This window comes from Macrobrachium nipponense, chromosome 24, assembly GCF_015104395.2.
Source record: "Macrobrachium nipponense isolate FS-2020 chromosome 24, ASM1510439v2, whole genome shotgun sequence".
NCBI classification, from domain to species: domain Eukaryota; kingdom Metazoa; phylum Arthropoda; class Malacostraca; order Decapoda; family Palaemonidae; genus Macrobrachium; species Macrobrachium nipponense.
This window is the reverse complement of record NC_061091.1, coordinates 76,658,832-76,669,075: the sequence shown is the minus strand read 5'-3', so window position 1 is coordinate 76,669,075 and position 10,244 is coordinate 76,658,832. Positions and strand designations below refer to the sequence as shown.

Genomic DNA, 10,244 nt, shown 5'->3' with positions numbered 1-10,244 from the left:
ACCAAAACTTTCCTATCTTTTGTAAAACGTGAGATAAATGAAGAAATGTAAACATATTGCTAGTTTTCTAAGCTACAAACGAAAATATGACCCACTGAGCGAGCAGTCTGCCTCCCGCTACCAGCCAATCAGAGGCCGCCAAACAAACGTCTCGTAGGCGCAAGAATCTACCTTAAATGAATCGACTATAGGCGCAACGTGCCTGAAGCGCCTGAAACTAGGCGCAAAGCGCTTGAAGCTAGGCGCAAAGCGCCTAAGCCTCCTTCCAAGCGCCTGGCGCCTGAAGCGCCTACCAGCCACCAAGTGTCAACCAGGCGCAAGGCTCCAACGAAGTGCCAGGAGCCAGGCTCCAGGCGCTATGAACCAGGATCTTCATCGGAAATGGAGTTAGAGGCGGACCAAGAGGCTCCTCTTTGGGAATTTTCGCAGGATCAGTTTTCACCTGATAGGGTCTCTTGATGTCGCATAGGCGGCCATAGCCCTTGTCAGGGTATGCCTGATTCTGTGAAAGGTGAAAGACATTCGAGGCCTTCTCCTGATAGGGACGGGAGTTCTCGTACAGGCGGCCGTCGCCCTTGTCAGAATAGTCTTAATGAAGTAAAGGCAAGAGCAAGATCGGCCTTCTCCTGGCGGGGACTCAAGATGTTGCACAGGTGGCCGTAGCCCTTGTCAGGTTAGAGTCGGTACTGCTAAAAGCCCTTCACCTTACGAAAGGAGGCGCTCTCCTCCGGTTGCTCATTCTTCTCCCAACTTGATGGACAGGAAATGGAAGATAGATCGGAATTGGAAGCCAAATAAGGGGGCAGGTCTCTCAGTTTATAAGACCTTAGCGACCTTTTTTATTGAGAGAATTAGTTCATTACTAGTAAGAGGATATTAAAATCATCCTCCTTCTAAAAATAATGCAACCAACCATTTACAGAAAGAGTGGCAATCGTTTGGAAATTGAACAAGATTCGTACGAGCTCTCATTCATTGATTAGAGGCTCTTCCAGATAATAGAGGCGTAGAATACGGCCTTATCTCCAAGAGAATAAAAGCTTGAGAGATTCTCTTCGATCCTCGGTTTTCATTTGCGATCTCTTTCGACTAATACTAATTCGGGTTTATTGACGAAAAGAACGAAGAGAGTAAGATTTCCATTCTCTCTCTGCATCGTAGAGGAAAGAATGTAGTAAGAAGATTTGGTGTATACAACTACTGAATGACAAGTCATATACGCATACCATAGTTGGCTTTGTGGTTCGCTACGGAATTATCTATATCCTTACAGTAATTTCCTAGTAAGGACTTCACTTAAAAGGTTTGTTACGACAATACCTATCAGCTTCGGTATTTAACAAAGGTTGTTTGGCTTAAATATGCAGTATTGAGAGCTTCCTTAGGCTTGAGAATAAATTTATTATATTCCTTCATTGAATGGAGTAACTGGCAACTCAGGAAGAATGCAGCGAGGCAGCGAACGAGACGGCTGTCATTGTAAGCCAATACAGTACCATCCAGTTCTCGGTCATGAGCAGTTGGTTACATCTCTCTCTCCTACGGGATCGAATGGTTAACCGTATATTCCCCCTACAATCATGGACTTAGCCTCGAATTGAGGGGATTTATAGGCAAACATGAATAACTTGGTATTTGTTTTGCTAAGGAGTTTTCAATAAAAAGATCCCTTGTAACCTTGTGGTAATGTGTACCGCAATGTAACAGGATTATAGGAATGAGACAACATTATGAATTTAACGCAGTAGAGCTATATATATTATTTGATGCTCTCATGCTTACAGAAGCAAAATAATGGACTTGCTAACTTTTCGATATAGCGAGTTATTAATCGAAGGGTTCAGTAGCCTCTCTGACAGCAGGCTCAGTAACGGCACGGTTCGTTCCTGATTTCGTTCCCCGTCTATCTTGAAGGGGGCTCGATCCCAAGGAGGGAAGAAATGATTTAAATCAATTAAGCCATTTCCACAGCTCTCTCATATTTCAAGAAGTATTGAGAATCTCTTTTTTTGCCTCTGTTCGCGTTAACAAGAGAGAATCTGTTTGGAACACAGACACGGAACGTAACGATCCTTAAGAGGTTCGCTGCACGAGGTTGCACGTCCGTGAGAACCTTCTCGATCGACAATATAACTATTGACTTATGTCTAATCTTAGTTGGAAAGAGAGTTGTGGAAACCTGCGAGATGTCTTTGTCATAGATCTCTTCGCAAGGTGGAAGACGAACATGCTGCCTCTATACTGCTTCCTTATTCTCGAACCAAGAAAGGTAGCAAAATATATGCCATTTTTAGTTTATAAGGGGAATAAACTTTAGTCTTTTTTCCCCTAGATTTATACATTCTTAACAGATATTAAGATAAATGGGCGTCAAAGGAAGAGAGAATGATACTTTATGCCTCATTTTGGTCTTAGAGAGATTGGATTCACAGAGGTCACGTTCTTCTCACAGCATGTTTTGGAAGTCTTTTCCAAGAAAGTCTGGATATTCTATCATCATCTATTATAAATAGACCTTAACAACCTCTCCACTCTGAGTCTGTCTGCGTTCAGACTGACCAGAAGTGGACATGAATGAGAGGATTTTTCAAGGTGAATGACAATAGTCATGGCCAGGACATAGAATTGCTGCAAATCGTGCTTGATGGAATGAGGAAACTGTCCTCTTCCGATACCTCTGTGAACCACATAGAGGTTCTTTCTTCCTTTTCAGAGGGAAGAATCACCTTTGTATATATCTGCTATCAAAGAGCGCAGTAAAAGGCTATGCTCTGTCTCTACAATGGGAATTGGAGATAACAGAGGATTAACAGCTTCGGGATCTTATATGATACCTCAATACGACAAGAGTAGGATATCATGTACTTCTAATGGGATCTTTTGTGGCCACAGATTCCGGGTTCCGACGAAATGGAACTGCTCCTCATCAAACTTCTTTGTGAAGTTTTATGAGGGAATTCTTTGTTTCTCTTGGCCCTAAACGTCCAAGAAGGCAAAGTGAATTTTTTGGTGCAATGGAATCTCGCATCAGATTCTATGGAGACTCGGCAATGGGTTCTTGCCAGCATAGTATGTCTGGTAAAAGAACTAGAACCCTCTATTCCTGACTCAACGCTTTCAGATAGAGGTTTCGTTGTCCAGGCAGGGTACTTACGTTTTTATCTACAGAAGAAGGAATGGTTTAAACGTTTGCCTACAGAGTCTTTGGGATGCGACGAGGGCTCGAAATGCTTCCCAGAAGGTATTCAGAGGGATACAATAAAGAGCTAGAAATCAGGAGTCCTCTCAATTTCAGCTCGGAGTCTCCTTCGACTTCCAAGCTCCTTCCCTTCCTTCGGACAAGGATAGGGAAGATTCTGCAACGAGGAACTTCATCTACAGATAGGAAGAGATCTCCTTAGCAATGGAAGGATTCAAGAAGGATCCTCCTCGGAGGAAGACTCTTATCTCTCTTACTGTTAGATATCCTATCGTCTAATGGATGTAGCTGACTACAATCACCCCCCCTTGCCGGAGAGGCCAAAAGCTCAAAGTGGAAGAATTTCTTCCACCTTTCTCCAGTCTCCTGATAAACTATTGTGGAGGTTCAGGACTTTCGGACAATGTAGCGCCAACCAGGCGCCAAATGCCAAAACAGGCGTAAAAAAACGCCAGAGGCAGACAGTTTCAAGGAACACTGTCATTGTCTGATGAAGAGAAAGAGGGGGCCTCCAACCTAGCGCTGATGCGCTAGAGGCGAACAAATCGGACAGATAAGAGTGTCCGATGTGGACATCGCCAGACATCCTCGAGACTCTACCAAGCTCGAAGCTCCAGCAAGTGGAGAGGAGTCAGTCAGGCGCCAGGCGCCAAATAGTGCCAGTCTGGAGCCAGGCGCGAAGCTACTTCCAGGCGCGAGGTGCCAGCCAGGAGTCAGGCGAAAAGCGCCTTCCAGAAGCTAGGCGCCAACCAAGCGTCAGGCGCCAGGCAGGCGCCAGGCACCAGCCAGACGCCAGCCAGGCTCTAGGCTTCATCCAGAAGAGATCCATTTCAAAGAAAGCCCTGGTCTTCCTTGAAACAAGTGTGATCGCTAAAGCACTTCATGAGTAACTTGATGATTCCTTCAAACAGCTGAGAATTAAAAGCGAATGAAGTGCGAGCTTTTATGAATTCTTGTTCTTTCCATAACAAGATGTCATGAGGACATATTAGCTGTCACTTACGGGAGATGCAACTCTGTGTTGACTTCCCATTACACGAAGGAGGTCAAGTTGACCTACGAGAGATCCTTCTCTCTTGGATATACGTGTCTACGGATACGTTGCTGGGATAGGGAGCCAACACTGATCCTTAACTAGTCAGTTAATTTTTATTTTAACATAGAGTTTTTTCTTTGCGTTGTTTGAAAGGAGTTTGGGGATAACTCTTTTCAAATTAAGCACAAACCCTCGTTTTAGGATCAGGTGATCGGGATCGGTGTTGTGCTCCTTAATTATGCCACTAGGCATAGGTGTATTGTCATGTAAGTGGATAAGACCCCATTGACAAATGACCATTAGATTCTGTCGAGTAAGTGGATTAGACCCCATTGACAGATCTACAAGAACTCTTAGCCATAGGTCACATCCTCGCTGAGGCTCTTGAGACGAAGCAGGACTCCTAGCAATAGCTAGGAAGTCAACCCTTCGTCTAAACACATAGGAACCAAGGTTTTATTTATTTATTACCTACAACTTATGTCGTTTACCTGTCTAATCAGTAATTAGCTATCTCTTACCCTCCACCAAAGGTGCCAATCAGCTAAGTATATATCTGACAGGGAAGTTGAATGCATGAAAATGATATTGTTATTGTACAATAAAGTTTCATACATACTTACCTGGCAGATATATACGATTAAATGGCCCACCCAGCTCCCCTCAGGAGACAGGTGGAAGAGAAAATCTGGTTCTAGAATGGTGATGGTTCCTATTCCCTGCCACCCAGCGCCGGGGCGTAGATCACCCTGACCTACTGCAGCGTGTGCCGCGAAATTCGAATTTCTGTCGGGACGACGGAGTCTATAGCTAAGTATATATCTGCCAGGTAAGTATGTATGAAACTTTATTGTACAACAACATTATCATTTTTGTAAGTACAGTGTCTTTTTCTTATTATAATGGAGCAAGTTGATGATAATTCACCGCGCTCTACCACCTCATGCAGAACATGTCCTGGAGTGGATGGGCGCCGATGTGGTGCATTTAGATAATTTGTGGAGGTAGATCCGCACGAGTTATGTTCTCGTTGCCGAGGGCGTGATTGCTCTCGGTCCAATATGTGTGATTTGTATTCTGATTGGTCCGAGGCGCAGTGGGTGCTGTACGAGGGGAGGAGGAAGAGAAGACCTGCCAGGGAGTCGTTGGGAAGTTCTCCTGCGACCCCCTTGGTTACGGATACTTCTTCTTCTTTCCTTCCTCCCGCTCAGCTCCCACGGTTGTTGCCTTCCCCCGCAGGGGGGGTTTCGGAGTCCTTCTCCTCTCTCGATCCTTCGAGTGTGGAGGAGGGCGCCCGTTACCCGGATGTACAGTTGTTTACGGGGTCTTCCGTGCGTTCGGGGTGGGGCACTTCACCCCCAGGCGTGAGGAAACCTCTCTAATCAACCCGACTCTTGTTCCTTCAGGTAGGACGTCCGTGGGTGATGATCTTGGACAAGTGTGGGCTGCGCTGGGACTGCAGGGCGTGCCGAGCATCCAGGGGCTGCTGCAGCGTCTGGCGGGGTCTGGGGCGGTAACTCATGGAGCGGTCACCACCACAACCACCACCATCTCCACGCCTGCCTATGCCACTCCCCCTCACCTGGTCTACACGCAACATGCTGTGTCGGTGACGCTGTCTGCTGCCATCCAAGGGCCGGTCGCTGCTGTACCAAGAGGGGGGATGCCGCCACCGCCTGGGCTCTTCGCGTTGCCTGCCCCAGACTTCCGCTGTGTCAAGAGCTCGCCCCTGGACCGTCCACCAGTTCCTAGGTTCCCGCTGGCTGCAGAGACCGAGAGGACGATAGCTGCACCGACCGTACCTGCCGCTCCTGTTGATGTTGGCTTGGCTGTTCCTGATGTCGGTGCTGCTGCTGATGTTCCGGCCGCCCCTGCTTGCTGAGATGATGGCTGCTCCTGCTGTGTCTGCCACTCCTGCTGTTCCTGCCGTTCCTGTTCCTGTCCATGCTGCTGCCCACGGTGTGTCTTCTCCAGTCCCAGGTCCTTCCGGACAGGTGCAGTCGGGCCATGTTGCTTCGGCAATAGCCCCGACTCCGGCCTGGATGGAGGACCTGACGTCTGGTCCAGTCCCGGGTCCTTCCGGACAGGTGCAGTCGGGCCGTGTTGCTTCGGCAATAGCCCCGACTCCGGCCTGGATGGAGGACCTGACAGCTGGTCCAGTCCCGGAGACAGGTGCAGTCGGGCCGTGTTGCTTCGGCAATAGCCCCGACTCCGGCCTGGATGGAGGACCTGACGGCTGGTCCAGTCCCGGGTCCTTCCGGACAGGTGCGGTCGGGACGTGTTGCTTCGGCAATAGCCCTGACTCCGGCCTGGATGGAGGACCTGACGGCAGGTCCAATCCCGGGTCCTTCCGGACAGGTGCGGTCGGGCCGTGTTACTTCGGCAATAGCCCCGACTCCGGCCTGGATGGAGTACCTGATGTCTGGTCCAGTCCCGGGTCCTTCCGGACAGGTGCGGTCGGGCCGTGTTGCTTCGGCAATAGCCCCGACTCCGGCCTGGATGGAGGACCTGACGGCTGGTCCAGTCCCGGGTCCTTCCGGACAGGTGCGGTCGGGCCGTGTTGCTTCGGCAATAGCCCCGACTCCGGCCTGGATGGAGGACCTGACGGCTGGTCCAGTCCCGGGTCCTTCCGGACAGGTGCGGTCGGGCCGTGTTGCTTCGGCAATAGCCCCGACTCCGGCCTGGATGGAGGACCTGACGTCTGGTCCAGTCCCGGGTCCTTCCGGACAGGTGCGGTCGGGCCGTGTTGCTTCGGCAATAGCCCCGACTCTGGCCTGGATGGAGTCCTGGGTTCGGAACCCGGGTCCGTTCCGGACAGGTGCGGTCGTGGGCCGTGTTTGCTTCGGCAATAGCCCCGATCGATAATCACCGGCATGGGATGGAAGGACTTGACCGGCTGGTCCAGTCCCGTGGGTCCTTTCCGAGGACAGGTGCGGTCCAGGGCTTGTGTTGCTTTCGGCAACTTAGCCCCGACTCCGGCTTGGATGGAGGGGACCCTGAATGTCTGGGTCCAGTCACCAGGTCCTTCCGAACAGGGTGCGGTCGGGGCCATGTTTTGACTTCGGCAATTAGCCCCGACTTCCGGTCCTGGATGGAGGGGACCTGAACGTTCTGGTCCCAAGTGCCCCTGGGTCCCTTCCGGACGAGGTGCGGTCCGGAGGAGGGCACCATGTTGCTTCGGCAATAGCCCCGACTCCCGCCTGGGGGATGGAGGACCTGCGGCTGGTCCGCAGTCCCGTGGGTCCTTCGGTGGACAGGTGGCGGGGTCGGGGTCCTGTGTTTGCTTTCGCAATAGCCCACCCGATCAGGCCCGGCCTGGATGGGAGGTACCTTACGGCTGATCCAGGTCCCGGGTCCTTCCGGACATGGTGCATCAGTTCGGGCCGTGTTGCTTCGACATAGCCCCGACTCTCCGGCCTGGAATGGTAGGACCTGACGTCTGGTCCAGTCCCTGGTCCTTTCCGGAACAGGTGCGAGGTCGGGCCGTGTTTGCTCTTCGGCAATAGCACCCCGACTTCCGGCCTGGATTAGATGGACCCTGAACGGCTGGTGCTACGTCCCGTGGCGGGGCCTTTCTGACAGGTTGCAGTCGGGTCCTTGTTGCTTCGGCAATTAGCCCCCGACTCCGGTCCTGGATGGAGTACCTGAATGTCTGGTCCAGTCCCTGGTCCTTCCCGGAACAGGTGCAGTCGGGCCGTGTTGCTTCGGGGCAATAGCCCCCCGACTCCGGCCTGGATGGAGGACCTGACGTCTGGTCAACCCAGTCCCCCGGGTCCTTTCCGGACGAGGTGCAGTCGGGCCGTGGTTTGCTTCGGCAATAGCCCCGACTCCCGGCCCTGGATGGAGGACCTATGACAGGCTGGTCCAGTCCTGGGTCCTTCCGGACAGGTGGGGACGGTCAGGCAGTGGTTTTGCTTCGGCAATAAGCCCCGCTCCTTGCCGGCCTGGATGGAGGACCTGACTGGCTGGTTCCAGTCCCACGGGCCCTTCCGGACCAGGGTGCGTTCGGGCCGTGTTTACTTCGGCAATAGCCCCGACTACCGGCTGGATGGAGGGAACTCCTGACTGGCTGTGGTTCCAATCCCGGGTCCTTCCGGACAGGTGCGGTCGGGCAGTGTTGCTTCGGCCATATGCCCGACTCTGGCCTTGATGGAGGACCTGACGTCTGTCCGTCCCGGGCCCTTCCGACAGGTGCGGGTTGGCAGTGTGTACTTCGCAATATCCCCGACTCCGGCCTGACATGTAGGGACCTGACGTCTGGTCCAGTCCCGGGTCCTTCCGGACCAGGTGCTTCGGGCATTGTTGCTTTCGTCAATAGCCCGTCGCTCCGTCCTGGAATGGAGGGCCTGACGGCTTTTCCCTGCTTGTTCGCTTCCGGACAGTTCAGTTCTGGTTCCTGTGTTGCTTTTGCAATAGCCCCGACCTCTCCGCCTGGATGGAGGACCTGACGGCGCCCAGTCCCGGGTCCTTCCGGACAGGTGTCGGTCGGTCTTTGTTGTGCTTCAGCAATAGCCCCGACCTCTCGAGAGGTGTCGGCTCCGGCCTTTATTGGAGGAGCCTGGACTGCTGGTCCGTTCCGCGGGTCCTTCCGGACTAGGTGCGGGGTTCGGGCAGTGTTGCTTCGGCAAGGTATCTCCTGACTCCGGCCTGGATGAGGACTTGGACGTCTTTGCGCAATCCTCGGGTTCCTTCCGGACATGTGCGGTCGGGCAGTGTTTTGCTTGGCGATAGCCCCCGACTCCGGCCTGGATGGGGACCTGAACGGCTGTCCAGTTCCGGGTCTTTCGGACAGGTGCGGTCGGCGCGTGGGTTGCTTCGGCAATAGCCCCGACTCCGGCCTGGAATGAGGACCTGGCGGCTGGTCCAGTCCCGGCTCCTTCCGGACAGGTGCAGTCTGGCCGTGTTGCTTCGGCAATAGCCCCCGACCCCCGGCCTGGATGAGGACCTGACGTCTAGTCCAGTCCCGGGTACTTCCGGACAGGTGCAGTCGGCGCCTGTGTTGCTTCGCAATTAGCCCCGCACTTCCGGCCTGGATGGAGGACCTGACGTCTTGTCCAGTCCGGGTACTTCCGGACAGAGGTGCAGTGGGTCCATGTTGCTCCGCCAATACCCTGGTCCCGTCCCGGGTACTTCCTGACAGGTGCAGTGGGGGCCGTGTTGCTTCCGCAATAGCCCCGACTCCGGCCTGGATGGAGGACCTGACGTCTGTCCATACCGGGTACTCCAGGGCGGACAGTTGCAGTCGGGCCACGTTTGCCTTCGGCAATAGCCCCGACTCGTCCTGGAATGGAGGACCTGACGTCTTGGTCCTTCCCGTGTCACTCCGGACAGGGCCCGGACTCCAGCCTGGATGGAGGACCTAATGTCTGGTCCAGTCCCGGGTCCTTCCGGACAGGTGCAGTCGGGCCGTGTTGCTTCGGCAATAGCCCCGACTCCGGCCTGGATGGAGGACCTGACGGCTGGCCCAGTCCCGGGTTCTTCGGACGACGGTGCGGTCGGGCCGTGTTGCTTCGGCAATAGCCCCGACTCCGGCCTGGATGGCGTCCGGCGTGGATGGAGGACCTGACGGCTGGTCCAGTCCTGTGGGTCCTTCCGGACAGGTGCGGTCAGGCCGTAATGCTTCGGCAATCCAGCCCCGACTCCGGCCTGGATGGAGGACCTGACGTCTGGTCCAGTCCCGGGTACTTCCGGACAGGTGCAGTCGGGCCGTGTTGCTTCGGCAATAGCCCCGACTTCCGGCCTGGATGGAGGACCTGACGTCTGGTCCAGTCCTGGGTCCTTCCGGACAGGTGCAGTCGGCCGTGTTTGCTTCGGCAATAGCCCCGACTCCGGCCTGGATGGAGGAACCTGACGTCTGGTCAGTCCCCGGGTACTTCCGGACAGGTGCAGTCGGGCCGTGTTGCTTCAGCAATATCCCCGACTCCGGCCTGGATGGAGGACCTGACGTATGGTCCAGTCCCGGGTACTTCCGGACAGGTAGCGGTCGGTAAGCCGTGTTGCTTCGGCAAC

The 10,244-nt window shown here is 53.7% G+C and overlaps 1 protein-coding gene across 1 annotated transcript; it reads left to right on the top strand.

The window, feature by feature from the left end:
* The first annotated feature begins 6,121 nt into the window (after positions 1–6,121).
* LOC135203594 (collagen alpha-2(I) chain-like) lies at positions 6,122–7,087 on the top strand. The gene has a single exon (XM_064233387.1). The coding sequence runs from the start codon at positions 6,122–6,124 to the stop codon at positions 7,085–7,087; it is 966 nt and encodes a 321-aa protein (XP_064089457.1).
* The last annotated feature ends 3,157 nt before the right edge of the window (positions 7,088–10,244 follow it).

What these genes read in the sequence shown, in the direction of transcription:
- LOC135203594 (XM_064233387.1), top strand. Translation starts at nt 6,122, where the DNA reads ATGGCTGCTCCTGCTGTGTCTGCCACTCCTGCTGTTCCTGCCGTTCCT.